The sequence below is a fragment of the Dermochelys coriacea genome, chromosome 7 (genome assembly GCF_009764565.3).
Source record: "Dermochelys coriacea isolate rDerCor1 chromosome 7, rDerCor1.pri.v4, whole genome shotgun sequence".
NCBI classification, from domain to species: Eukaryota; Metazoa; Chordata; order Testudines; family Dermochelyidae; genus Dermochelys; species Dermochelys coriacea.
Window position 1 is genome coordinate 122,955,699 of NC_050074.1, and position 14,265 is coordinate 122,969,963.

The 14,265-nt window shown below is 56.1% G+C and overlaps 1 protein-coding gene across 1 annotated transcript; it reads left to right on the forward strand.

Annotated features, from left to right (window-relative positions):
- Positions 1-746: 746 nt before the first annotated feature.
- LOC119858827 (steroid 17-alpha-hydroxylase/17,20 lyase) lies at positions 747-10,924 on the forward strand. Its single transcript, XM_038410281.2, has 8 exons — positions 747-1,055; positions 3,740-3,878; positions 6,019-6,248; positions 6,945-7,031; positions 8,193-8,405; positions 9,096-9,265; positions 9,382-9,485; positions 10,577-10,924. Exons 1-8 carry the CDS (start codon positions 747-749, stop codon positions 10,843-10,845), a joined length of 1,521 nt encoding a protein of 506 aa, XP_038266209.2. The 3' UTR covers positions 10,846-10,924.
- Positions 10,925-14,265: the final 3,341 nt, after the last annotated feature.

Below are 14,265 nucleotides of genomic sequence, written 5' to 3' on the forward strand. Positions count from 1 at the left end.
GAGTAGCAGCCGTGTTAGTCTGTATTCGCAAAAAGAAAAGGAGTACCCCAGCAAACCCCCAGCAATATCAATATGGGTTGTGGGTTTGGCAGGCAGGGAGGATCAGCATTGCCGCATAGAGTCAGAGCAAACCTAGGAAGAGTTACCTTTGTCAGGATGCAAAAAGAAAAGGAGTACTTGTGGCACCTTAGAGACTAACAAATTTATTTGAGCATAAGCTTTCGTGAGCTGCAGCTCACTTCATCGGATGCATTTGGAGATTTTATAAATCTCCCCACTGTATTTTCCACCAAATGCATCTGATGAAGTGAGCTGTAGCTCATGAAAGCTTATGCTCAAATAAATTTGTTAGTCTCTAAGGTGCCACAAGTACTCCTTTTCTTTTTGCATCCTGGCAAAGGTAACTCTTCCTAGGTCTGACCCTATGAGGCAATGCTGATCCTCCCTGCCTGCCAAACCCACAACCCATATTGATATTGCTGGGGGTTTGCTGGGATTTTTAGGAGCTTGCAAAGACCAGCTCAATTAGCCAAACTTACTAAAGACAGATTCTGCTCTCGCTGTGCTGGCAGCTGGGAGGCTGGCTGTGTTCCAGCTCAAGCAAGTGGTTATCTTCCAACCTATTGATAACACAGCCCTCCGCAAGGCAACAGGCAACCCCAAGCCAAGGCAATGTCAGCGAAAGCCCTTATAAAGGACCATGCCTCACTTGCTCCAGGGAGAGCCGACAGCCACAGCGAAGGACGATGGTCCCACTCCTGGGAGTGCTGCTCCTGGTGCTGGCGCTCCTCTCCTTCTGGAGACTGGCAAAGGGGAAAGCAGAGCCCAAGCCCAAGTACCCCAGGAGCCTGCCCTCCCTGCCCATCATCGGGAGCCTGCTGCACCTGACCGGTAACCGCCAGTTCCATCTCCTCTTACACAACCTGCAGAAGAAATACGGCAGCCTCTACTCCCTGCAGATGGGCTCCCAGTACATGGTGGTGGTGAACCACTACCTGCATGCCAAGGAGGTGCTGCTGAAGAAGGGAAAGACCTTCGCTGGCCGGCCCCACACCGTAAGTAACCCACACGGCCCTGTCCCTCTAGCTGCCTGGGAGAGAAAGGCAGCAAAGCCTAGAGAGTAGAGCACAGGGGTGGTAGACCTGGATTCTAGTCCCAGCCAGCTTGGAGTCCTTGTGCAAGGCACTTCTCTGCTCTGCGCCTCAGTTTCCCCATCTCTAAAAGCAGGGAGATAATACCCCACCTTGCAGTGCTTTGAGGTCATTGAATGACAGGTGCTAAACACACTAGGGCAATGGGTCAGACCCTTTCCACTATGGTGATCCCCACATTTCCCCTCCTTCCCATCTAGCCAGAAAGAAGGGGAGGGGTGATTGTGAGACCCATCCACCCCCAGACTCCCCAACCAGTTCATAGCCCCCAGCTTGAGGTCCCACACAGGGGGGAACCATGCTCCTGTTAACCCTTGAGCTGCTGTGCAGGAACTAAAGCCTCTTTACTCATATGGGTGGCACCCTCATGACAAAGGTGGCTGGTTCTCGGGGTACCCAGGCTCGTGAGTCACCTGGTTACCCCCCAACCTCCAGCATACAGGAATCCTGCATGGGTTTAGCTGGAGGCCAGCTCCTAACACCGCCAGCCTGTTAGCCAGCCAAGCACTCTCCTCCGGGCTAGGCCTTACTTTGACTTGCAGGGCAACAATAGGTGCATCCCACTCCCCACATCCCTTTGAAGTGTTGCCCTGGGCTAGCCAGCCCCTGACACTGGCTACACTCAGAAATCCCAGGCTTGCTGTCCCCAAAGGCACAGTATATGCACCAGATGGTCAGATTCAGCCCCAAACGAGCACTTGATTTAACAGCCCAGAACTACATTTATAGTGAAAACACAACTAAGTTTATTATCAGAGTTTAGAGCTTCAGGAGGTGGTGAGTAAGGAGCCTGGAAACAAAGAGTTACACATAAAACAAAATGATTACCATGCTTTCCAGAGACTAACTCACAGGTTCACCTCCTGCCTACAGCAGTTTTTCTCACCCCAAATTTTGACCAAGGCTGGTTCTGATCCAGTTTTCAGGGGAAATAAATGCACTGCCTGTTTACTTCCTAGGTGCAGGAGAAGGGGGTGTCCTCTTTGTCTTCTCCGTGCATCCCCAAAGTTAATTATCTGTCCTCAGAAGCAGTATCACCCCTCACCCCACTGTCGCTTGTTTTTTCTGTGTGCTCTTCCCTGTTGTGTTTGTGTCTCTCTGTTGACTTGGAATGTCGATCTGCACCCATAGTGTTAGCTTCCTATGCTTTATTTACACGCCGACAGAGAAACAGGGGAACAAACATCCTTTCTCTGACAGAAAACCTGTCTGGCCAACACTGTCTTGATACAGACGTTAAAACGTATTTCCAGTCTCTGTGCATAACGCCTCACATAGTCTCTGTACATATATGTCACAACGCCTCTGATGACCAGTGTGACCCCGGCTTTCCCTTTAGACCTCACCAGACATTCTTTGGTGAACCAGAATCTACAGGCCAGAATCCAGCTATGCCTGTAACCCCTTGTCAGCTGGCACTGAGAGGGTGTCGTGGGTCACAGTAGGGTTACTTCAGTATGGGACAGTAATGACCCCACCGCGGCAGCATCTCTACTCACAGCTGGCTCCTGAAGGCCACTCAGCTTTTCCCCCCCTTTGCTTTATTTATCCCCACAACATCAGAGTGATCCTGCTGACCCAGGCTGCAGGTCCAGGGACATGTATGTGTCCCTGAGGAACCTCCTGTCCTGACCACATTCCCTTTCTGGTTTCAATGGAGGAGGGCACGCCACTTCTTGTCCCAAACTGTTGGGTGGGACTGGCATGCACTGTTAAAGTGGGGCTGCGTTCCATCCCAGAGGTGGCTGCATTTCAGTGCTGGGTTAAGTTGCTCTGGTGCCTGCATAACATGCAAAGCGCTCGTAGATGCTCTGGGATGAAATGTGCTCTAGGAATGGTTTCACTGACTCTGTGTAGGGCTTTACACACCCCCAAAGGGCCAAACTTACCATTGGTCCAAGAGGTGTGCAAAAGGTGCAGTTCTGCCAGCCCCAGTGGCGTTGAACCTGTGTAGGGCCAGAAAGTGTGGGGTGGGAGGAGGAGGACTCTGTGGAGGTAAAAGACTGCTCCCCCAACCCTAACCAATCAGACTGGAACTGCAGCCAAGTGTGCAGGGCAGGAAAACATACTCCCACGCCACGCTGCCACTCCATCAGCCCTGTAACTCCAGCTGCACACAGGACAAAGCTCAGGCACCAAACCCCAGAGACCTGCGGGCCAGAGGCCAGGCTGGCCCATTTTCTCCCCTGTCGAATCCCAGCCGTGCCATTCCTTAAATATCCAGAGGGGGCCTCCAGTGCCCAAGACAAGGTGCTCCTGTGTGCCGTGCAGGTTACAGGCACTGTCCCCATTGTTCACCCCGCAGCGCTCTGGACTTGGAGGCAGCCCCATGAGTCCTCCCTGGCCATGCAGAGCATTAGACCTTGGCTCAGCCGTTTGGGCCCGGGAGGAGCTGGGCACTGCACAGCTGCTTCAGGTCAGCTCCAATGCCCAGGGTGGCCAGGCCTGCAGGGAAGCAGGATGGGCTAAAGCAGGGTGCAGAAGTGGCAAGGTGACATTGCTGGCTCCCAGGCCAGGCTCCCCCCCCCCCGCCCGTCTCACAGTCCTGCCAGCAGAGGAGATTGCTATGTCCCTCTCTTCGTCCTCAGGTGACCACAGACATTCTGACCAGGAACGGCAAAGACATCGCCTTCGCCACCTACAGCCCGCACTGGAAATTCCTGCGCAAGCAAGTGCATGCGTCACTCTCCATGTTCGGAAAAGGGACGCTGGCCCTGGAGAAAATCCGTAAGTGTCACTTCCCTGCCTCTGCATCTAGGGAGGCCGGCCAACTGCGGCAGAGGGGAAGGATGGGCTAGCAGGTAGGGTGAAGTGCTGGCAGCCAGGAGAAGTGGGTTATATTCCCTGCTCCTCCACAGATTCCTTGGGCAAGTCACAGTGGTGCTCTTAGACTCAGTTTCTCCCATCTGTTCATTGACCTACCCCATATGTTTGAGGCCTTCATCTACAGGGGGGAACGGGACTATAGCTGGGCAAAGGATTATCATCACCTAGGGACATTTAAAGTGCTAAATGTGCTGCCTTTTCATCCTGTGCTAACTCCCCCTCGCCCACAGTTGTGTGTGTGAGAGTGAGTGGTGGTGGGTGGACAGGCGTGGCATGGAGGTAGAGGAGTTATCCCACTACCTGGTCCTCACCTGCTACATCCCTCCCCCATCCCCAGGCTTGTCTGGGGCCAATTGCCATCAAACCCTAGGGGGAATCTGGGTGCTTCACATTTGCCACCCTAAACTAATTACATGGCAAAGGTTACCCCTCCCCCCGCACACCTCCTCATCAATTCCAACCCACAGCTCCCCCAGGCCTGGGCTCCCTGCACACGCAGTACTGCCAGTACCGCCCAATCCCACCCTGCAGGCCCAGTGCTATCCCAGCCCTGGGCTCTGCATATCACAGCTCTGCTGACATTCCTTAATCACGACTAGGGCCCTGCGAAAAGCAAGATTTCACTGCCTGCGCAGAAATCACAGCATTAGCCCTGAACTGTGACTTTTCCAACAGCGGGGTGGTGGAAGTGGCCATCCATGTGTGCTGGTCTTGTGCTCGGTGGGGCTCGTAGCATGGCAGTGTCACAGCAGAGCAGCAGTTCGGAGGGGGTCAGCAGCCGGTTGTAGGCGAGGCACATAGCTAGTGGCACCGCTGCTTGGAAAACGAGCTACGAGCCACAGCGAGCATGAGATCAGCCCACATGGATACTTGGTACTGCTGCCTTCCTGCAGGGAAATCACATCAGTCTGGGGAGGACTTGGTGGCTGCACTTATTCTGGGAAAATCGATACTTTACCCGTGATGCTGCCTGGAATTTTTAAAAAATTATCCACGAGTTTTCCTGGGCCTGACTTATGAGCTGGGACACATCTTGCTTTTCCAGTCTCATCTTCCTTGCCTCCCGCACAGCCCCCCTGCTATTCCAGTCACGGACTCCTCCAACAGCGCTGCCAATACCCCTCGATCCCGACCCACAGCCCCCTGCTATTCCAGTCATGGGATCCCCCCACAGCGCTGCCAATACCCCTCGATCCCGACCCACAGCCCCCTGCTATTCCAGTCATGGGCTCCTCCCACAGCGCTGCCAATACCCCTCGATCCCGACCCACAGCCCCCTGCTATTCCAGTCATGGGCTCCTCCCACAGCGCTGCCAATACCCCTCGATCCCGACCCACAGCCCCCTGCTATTCCAGTCATGGGATCCCCCCACAGCGCTGCCAATACCCCTCGATCCCGACCCACAGCCCCCTGCTATTCCAGTCATGGGCTCCTCCCACAGCGCTGCCAATACCCCTCGATCCCGACCCACAGCCCCCTGCTATTCCAGTCATGGGCTCCTCCCACAGCGCTGCCAATACCCCTCGATCCCGACCCACAGCCCCCTGCTATTCCAGTCACGGACTCCTCCCACAGCGCTGCCAATACCCCTCGATCCCGACCCACAGCCCCCCTGCTATTCCAGTCACGGACTCCTCCCACAGCGCTGCCAATACCCCTCGATCCCGACCCACAGCCCCCTGCTATTCCAGTCACGGACTCCTCCCACAGCGCTGCCAATACCCCTCGATCCTGACCCACAGCCCCCCTGCTATTCCAGTCATGGGCTCCTCCCACAGCGCTGCCAATACCCCTCGATCCCGACCCACAGCCCCCTGCTGTTCCAGTCATGGGATCCCCCCACAGCGCTGCCAATACCCCTCGATCCTGACCCACAGCCCCCCTGCTATTCCAGCCCTGTGCACGACATGCCCCCCCCTTAGTCCAGTTCGAGCTACCTCACCCCAGTTGTGCTGACACATCCCAGGCTCAATGCTCTTTCCCCACTTGCTAGGCCCCGGTGCTCACCAGATGCACCACCATCTCTCCCCTTCCTTCTAGTCTGCCGGGAAGCTGCCTCCTTGTGCGAGACTCTCAGCAGTTTGCAGGACGTCCTCTTGGACATGGCCCCGGAGCTCAACCGAGCCGTCACCAATGTGGTGTGCTCGCTGTGCTTCAACTCCTGCTACAGGCGAGGGGACCCCGAGTTTGAGGCCATGCTGCAGTATAATCAAGGCATCGTGGACACGGTGGGCCAAAAGAGCCTGGTGGACATTTTCCCCTGGCTGCAGGTGAGAGCTGGAGGGGGTGGTGGAAGAGGGGAGATGGTCAGTCGCTCTTAGTCCACCTCTAATTTGCCCCTCCTCGCTCTTCACTGGCCAAAGTGGGTTGGCTGGGACTCTCCTAGTAGCCCATAGAACCTCTCTCTGCTCAGCACCAGGGTGGCTGGAGCTGCACCAGGCATGAATTCACTGAAGTCAGTGGGTGACTATAGAATTGTCGCTACGTTCATTGGGAGGTCGGTAAAACGACGTCCAGTGGCCAGTTGATGACCTTGGTACGTTGGTGGATTTGCACAAAACACAGAGCACACAAAACACCAGCACTTAACAGAAGCACCAGGCAAAGGTTGTCGTCTTGCTCCCTGAAGGACATTCCCCAGCTCACTGCTGCAGCAATGTGCTCGCTCTCAAACATCGCTAGACATTTGTAGTTGTTGCTACCTACCCTAGCCATTCAAAAGGAGAAGAAGTGGGTGACTTTGGACCACAGCGTTTCGCTGCCCATACAAGGCACCTGACACTAAGGGTCCTATGGACCCCGGTGAGCCACCCGCCCCCCTCTAGCTGGACCTGCTGGGAGACCCAGGGCTCTGGAGAAACAGGGCTAGTTTGGGACCGGGGGGGGACTTGCTCTGGATTGGGATACACACCTGCCACAGATGAAGTGGAGTGAATGGGTGTCACCGCTGGTTGTTCCTCCTGCAGATTTTTCCCAACAAGGACCTGGCGTTGCTGAGGAGTTGCATCGAGGTCAGAGACCGACTGCTGCAGAAGAAGTTCAAGGAACACAAGGTAGGTGGCTCAGTGTGGCCGCTCACAGGCTGCCCAGACATGGGGCCGGGCCTGGGGAGGGGCTCAGACCTGGGACCCAGCCGCTGGGCAGGGGGATGTATTGCTTCAATCTGCACCTCACGTTTCCAAATCATTGAGGCCCTGCCAGCCCCAGTGCTGCATCCCTCCTTGCTGATCTGTCCCCAGGCAGCAGGAGCCCCACTGACCAGCTACCTGCATGACCCAGGGGATGGGAGCCCACATCACCTGCTGTGACTGGTGGGGCTGTATGAAGGGAGGGGTTTACAAGTGCTCCCCCACCCATAACAATCCTCACCTTACTCTAAGGAAAAGAAACTTTTCCCACACCCTCAGTGCTTGGTGTACAGTGGGGAGGGAGTTACAGCATGGGATTGCCTGCTCCAGCACCCTGCTGCTACCCCAGTCCTGGGCTCCCCACGCTCAGCTCTGCCACCGAACCCCACACTGGAGTGGATAGAATAAAAACGTCCTGCAGCAGCGCAGATCTAGGTCCAATTTCCAGCTCTGCTGCTGACCCAGTGTGCAGCCTGCGCCAAGTCACGGACCCGCCCCATGCCTCAGTTTCCCACCTGTAACATGAGGCTAATGATACTTCCCAGCCACATTGACAGGCCTAGGGTTCTGCTGCTGGCCTGCTGAGTGACTGTGGGCAGGTCATGTCCCCTCCCTGTGCCTCAGATTCCCCATCTGTAAAATGGGGCTAATAGTACTGCCCCCCTCCTTTGCAAAGCATTGTGAGGCCTACTGGGGAGAGTGAGGTGTTATTATCCAGGATTAGTATTGTTACTCAGTCATTTCCCAGGCAAGGCTGAATGTTGCCCTTGTCCCCAGCCCCCACTGGGCGGGGGAAGGGAGTGCTGGGGAGGTGGGAGGTTTAGCCACAGGTGGGGGGCAAAGAAGCTGCTCCTGTCCATCTTGAATGGCCACCTTCACATGGCTTGGAGTGTCAAGCCCACACCTCCTCATCCACTCCTGGTGGGGGTCTCTCTGGCTGGGGAGGGGACAGCCACCCCCCTAAGCCCATCGGATCTCCCCAGCGTATGAACTGACGCTGAGGAGTAGAGGGGGGCCAGGAGGGGCCCGGCTGCTCAGCTCCCCTTGTGGCCACCTCTGACCCCTGCTGTCCTGCCCCCCTTGCAGGAAGCGCTGGGCAGTGACTCGGCCAATGACCTGATGGATGCCCTGCTGCGCACCCAGCTCAACATGGAGAACAACAACAGCCGGCTGGCCCTACCCCTGGAGCTGACAGACGACCATATCCTCATGACCGTGGCCGACATCTTCGGGGCGGGCGTCGAGACCACTAGCACCGTGCTCAAGTGGGCTGTGCTCTACCTGCTCCACTACCCGGAGGTGCGCGTGTCCCCCCTGCCCCCATGGCCCTTCCGCCCCACACCCACCCCCAAGCACAGAGCCTGCTGGAGAAGAGCGCTCAGATTGCCTTTCTAGGGTGCTCCCTGCTCCAGGCCATTCCTGGAGTGGCCCCAGGGCTGGCTGTTGAACATGGAGGGCGGGATAAGCGTGTCCCCAGTGGCCTGGTCCCCAGGCATTTCCTGTTTGTCCTAGACTAATAACCTCCTCTGGAGTAGCTACCCCTTACCTGGCTTGGGCTAGGGTCCCGCTCAATGACGCCGGGGTCCCTGGAAACCCCGCTAGACCCAGTCGAGCATTTAACAGCGGTTGTTTGGCCCACAAATCCTTCACATTTGTCCTGCTTGGAGGGGCCAAACAGGCGGTTTTGGGTCAATGTTGTGACAAAGCCGGGCCCCGCCGAGACCTATCGATTGGGGCTCTGCTGCGCACCAAGCTAGGGACAGAATTCAGACAGTCCTAACAGAGAATCTCCATTAGCTTTTGGCCTTACAGGGCCCAGGACACACAGTGAGGATCCTGATTCGATCCACTAGGGGGCAGTAGTATACATACTCTACCCAGGTCATTTAGTAGCTGGACCAAAGTGCCATGCTTTGCCATAGGGAGACCTGTAGCCCTTAGCAATCCCCTCCCTCGGCTAATGCTGGCCCAGCTGGGCTGTGCCTCCAGGTGCAGAGGAAGATCCGGGAGGAACTGGATCAGAAGATCGGCTTTGAGAGACACCCCCAGCTCAGCGACAGGCAGCAGCTACCTTACCTGGAGGCCACTATCAGTGAGGTCCTGCGCATCCAGCCTGTCTCCCCTCTGCTGCTCCCACATGTGGCCCTTACGGACACCAGGTGAGACTTCTCTGGGCAAATCCCAGCTCATGGCCCAGCCCTGTCCCTCCTTTGACGGGGGAGGAGGCGATGGCAGAGCGACACACTGAATTATTCTCTCTCCCACCACGTTGTAGCATTGGGGAATACACCATCCGAAAGGGAGCCCAGGTCATCATCAACCTCTGGTCCCTTCACCACGACAAGAAGGAATGGGATAAGCCAGAGGAGTTTAACCCAGGTGGGTCCTTTTCTCTGCCCTTCCTGGCTGAAGCTTTGGGCTTAGTATCAGCACCCACCCATCTCCGCCCCCCGGGCCGACGGGGTCATTGCTGAGCCAGGCTGGGTTGAGAGGGAAGTGCCAGACTTTGCCTCTCTGTTACTGCCGAACAAAGCTTGGAGCTGGCTGCAGCCCAGATCACTGGCGGAGAGAGCAGCGGCCAGGGGCTCATTCTAGCTTGGGGGGCTCCCCGGGCTAGGTGATGCTGCCCTCCCTCAAGTCCCCAGTCCCCATCCTCCCAGATGGAGGACAGTGTAGGGCTGTGTGGAGCCTAGCGACGCTGTTCCTCAAGCATCCAGAAGGGGGCGCTGCTGAGCAATGGGACCTGCTTCCCTCTGGGCAGTGCTGGGCCCACAGGTGACCAGCTGCATTGGAGCCTCCTGCGTGCAGCACCAGTTTGGCCCACCTTGTATTAACCTTATGCAGGCTGGGCTGTGCCAGGCTAGAGCTTTTTCCCAGGAGACAAGTGCTGTCAGGATCAGGGGGCACACAAGGGCTGGCGATAAATCAGAGAGGCTCCAAGTGCGGAAACCTTGTCTCGCTCCTTCGAATGGAGCAAGGGACTCAGGACAGACCCAAGTGGGATGGGGAGTGTAGGAGACCAGGTCTAGGGTGCAGAGCTCACGCCTTCAGGTTGCTGCTACAAATCGGGCCTTGGCACCACAAGCTGGCACCATGGCACAGCCCTTTGGAGGGACATGTGAGATGAGTTTGGCAGGTCTCTGCCCTTATGAGAGGCACCAAGTGCACCGTGTGACTGGGCCAGTATATGCCCTACACATCTCTCTCCAGGCTGGGGCTGTGGGGGAAAGCCATAACTTCATGGGCCTGTGCCAGCTTCAGCCCGGAGCCCCCACTTCCCCCACACAAGTGTGGGTCTGCCCAGGCCCTTTGGCCAGTAGCTGAACACAAAGGAAGGGGGGAGAGCTGGCTTAATCCTGCTGTAGAACAGCTCCGTCCCCCAACCACAGTCCCAGGTACCCCACACATAAGGAAACGTCTCACCAACGATGCTGTCCCACCCTTTAATGAGGCCGCTGCGCCCCCTGCAGGTCGCTTCTTGGATGAGGAGGGCAATCGGATGTACTCACCCTCACCCAGTTACCTGCCCTTCGGAGCCGGGAGCCGGGTGTGCTTGGGCGAAGCCCTCGCTAAGATGGAGATCTTCCTCTTCCTGGCCTGGATCCTGCAGAGGTTCACCCTGGAGGTCCCCCCGGGCCAGCCGCTGCCTGCACTGGAGGGCAAGTTTGGCGTGGTGCTCCAAGTGCAGCAGTTCAAGGTGAAGGCCAGGCTGCGGGCAGCCTGGCAGGATGGTGTGTAGAGCTGCCCGCACTATGGACCGAGCCAGCCGCTCCAGGGACACAGCATGGGAAGCAGCTGCACAGGGCAGGTCTCTGTCCAACCCCAGGGATGTTTCTATCCCCTAGACCAGGGGTGGCCAACCTGTCGCTCCAGAGCCACATGTGGCTCTTCAGAAGTTAATATGCGTCTCCTTGTACAGGTACCGACTCCGGGGCTGGAGCTACAGGCGCCAACTTTCCAATGTGCCGGGGGGTGCTCACTGTTCAACCCCGGGGTCTGCCACAGGCCCTTCCCCCACTCCACCCCTTCCTTCCCCCTCCCCTGAGCCTGCCATGCCCTCACTCCTGCATGCCATGAAACAGCTGATTGGGAGGTGCAGGGAGGGAGGAGTAGGAGCTGATCGACAGGGCTGCTGGTGGGTGGGAGGTGCTGGGAGTGGGGAGGGGGAAGGAGCTGATGGGGGGGCTGCTGACATATTACTGTGGCTCTTTGGCAATGTACATTGGTAAATTCTGGCTCCTTCTCAGGCTCAGGTTGGCCACTCCTGCCCTAGACGGATGAAAGGAGCGCTGGTTGGGTCATTATTTAGGCAGGGATGAGCCCAGTGGGACAATGCCCCAAGGGAAACCGCTGCTGGTGCCGGGGTATCTGAGCCCCTGCAACACCATTCAAAAGCTGTACCTTGGCTGCATGGCCATGATACAGTGTGCCGCTCCCTCCTCATTGCTCTGCCATGCCTGCTAGGGGGTTTCAGTCCCTTGGGGGTCAGGCAAAGTGCAGAGGGAATGAGTTGGTGGAGGGGCTTAGGGGACTAGCAGAGGCGGGTTTCCTGTTCCACAGGAGCAGATGGGGAACACCCCCCATAAAGGGGCCTTGGCCCTCTGGGACCCAGCTCAGCCTCTCGGGGGGCTGAAACTTATCACCCCAGCACAGCTCCAGCCCTGTGTGTGGTGGGGAGGGCCCCAGCAGCTTGGGAAGGTGCTGGGAGCTCCAGGCTGGGTTGCCAGCCCTGCTCAGTTCCCCAGCCCACAGCCTCAGTTACTGCAGCTTCACCTGCTGCCTTGGTCTCTGGCCCACACCCATTTCCAGAGAGAATCCGTCCTTCCCTCAGATCAGGTGACAAGGCTCAGGTGCCAGGTGAACAGGAGCAGGGCAGCCGGCGGCCCTGTCCCATTGGAGAGGAACCGCCACTTCAGGCAGGTGAAACAGAAGAGTGGGCGGAGCTGGCTGGGGCAGACCTGATTCTCTGACCGGCCAGGATTTTCAAAGGGGGGTAGGCATGCAGTTAACGAGTATATTTGCTCTATGGTTTATGGCAAGTGCAGCCCTGGATTCCTACACAGTAGCTGTCATGCAGTCGAGAGGAAGCCTGGCCCACTGGTTAGGGTGGCTAGCCTGAGACTTGAGAGACCAGCTTCAATTCCTGCATGAAATTCGGCAAGTCACTTAGTCTCCTTGTGGGTTTCTTCCCATCTGTACAATGAGTGTAACAGCACTGCCCTACTGCACAGGGGTCTTGTGAGAAGAAATACATTAGACTGGGACGGGGTTCAGATACAGTTGTAATGGAGGGCCAGATAAATCCCTTACATATTTTCTACGCACGGAGTTATTCTGGACTAGCAGTTCCACTTTGAGTTCACACCCAGCCTTAATCCAGAATAAGATTCATGTGTAGACAAGCCCTTAGACAGACAGTAGCGTAACTGACACGTATACTCTAGTGTAAACTGTTGGTCTGTGTATTACATGTTCTCTGCCTGATGTGCAGAGGATGGAGGTCTGTTACAGCTCCCACCTGCCCAGAACCCCCAGAGGAAGTCACTGGTTCAATCCCCAATGTCAGCCGAGATCTTGCAGCCGTCACACTAACAGACACACATTGCTTAAATTCAAAAGGTCCTATTAACCTCCTCTTCCCCACACCCGGTTCAAAAATAGGCTGTAGGTTTGGGCCTTGCACTGCTTCCCCTAGGGAGAAGCTGTAGGAGGAGAACTAGTTGCATGGGGTTTGAGCCATGTATTTTCACTAGCTACAGCTGCTTCAGAGCGATTGCACTGATGGGACAGAGCCTGAATGCGTCCCTTAGCTAGTGAGAGACAGTGTCATTCCCAAGCAGGCCTTTGAGACAAAATTTCATCCAAAATGCCCCTGCCTTCTTTGAGCTGGGCCACCCCAAAGGATCAGGACTCTGGAAATCCAAGTGCAGGGATTTTCACCGGTGCAGGGCAAGTTCAGCCTGGATGGCTCCCTTTTTTCTCTTTTCATCTGATGGAAACGTGAGGGCAGCTACAGCCGAGGTGCTTTGGAAAGCTAATGCAGCCCATCAAAAAGGCAGCTGCGACTCTGGGGGCAAGTCAGTCGAGCTAGAGAAGCGTCAATGCCACTGAACAAGGCACTGGAGAGGCCTCATCTGGAATACTGGGTGCAACTTCAGAAAGATGAATTCAGAGTGGAGCAGGTGCAGGAAAGGGCTCCGAGGACGGTCAGGGGAACGGAGAGCCTGTCTTATAAGAGGGGACGAAGAGAGGCTAGGAAAACAAAAGCTAAGCAGGGCTCTGGCAGCTCACTATAAATACAGCAGGGGAGTGGGTTAAACACTGGGGAGGGAGAAGAGCTAGTGCCACTAACGGACAATGCTGGCAAGAAACAAACGGGGATAAAGTGGCCATGAACAAATTCAGACTGGAAATTAGTGGAAGGTTTCTACCCAGCAGAGTGTGGGAGGGTCTGGAGCAGCCTCCCACAAGGAACAAACCCCCTAAGCCAGCTTTAAGTGTATGTGCTGGGGTTAGCTAGCAGGAGACTGGACCACGTGGCTCTTCCAAAGAGCCCTCAGTCCCCTCTCGCTCACTCGGATGGCACCGTAGTAACTGAGCACCTCACAGTCCTCCATTGTTTGTTCTCACAGTCACTATTATCCCCATTTTACAGATGGGGAAACCGAGGCACAGGGAGACTGAGGCAAAGTAGAGAATTTAACCCACTTCTCCTGAGTTCCAGGCTGGGGCTCTAACCATTAGGCCAGCCTTCCTCTTTCCTACAGCTTGTGCTCCTGTCCCCTTGCGGCCATGAAAGGTTCACAAAAATAGCTCTATTGTCCCGAGCAAGTTCCAACATGGGTAACTATATTCTGTCTCTCAGTTTGTCCTGCTACCCTAATTAGCCATGTAAGGTTGCCATGCCGGTAGACATCCACCATATTCCACCCAAAGGTTGGTGCTTTCAGGAGCATGACTTTGGTCCACATTATTTATATTACAGTAGCACCCAGAGCTCCAGCTGGGATCAGGGCCACTTTGAGCTCTTAGACACTGTACAGCCAGTCCTGAAGTTCTCACGCTGGCAGCATTAGCCCCAATTTACATATGCGTAACTAAGGCACTGGGAGATTAAGTGATTTGCCCAAGAACCCACTGGAAGCGTGTGGCAGAGCTG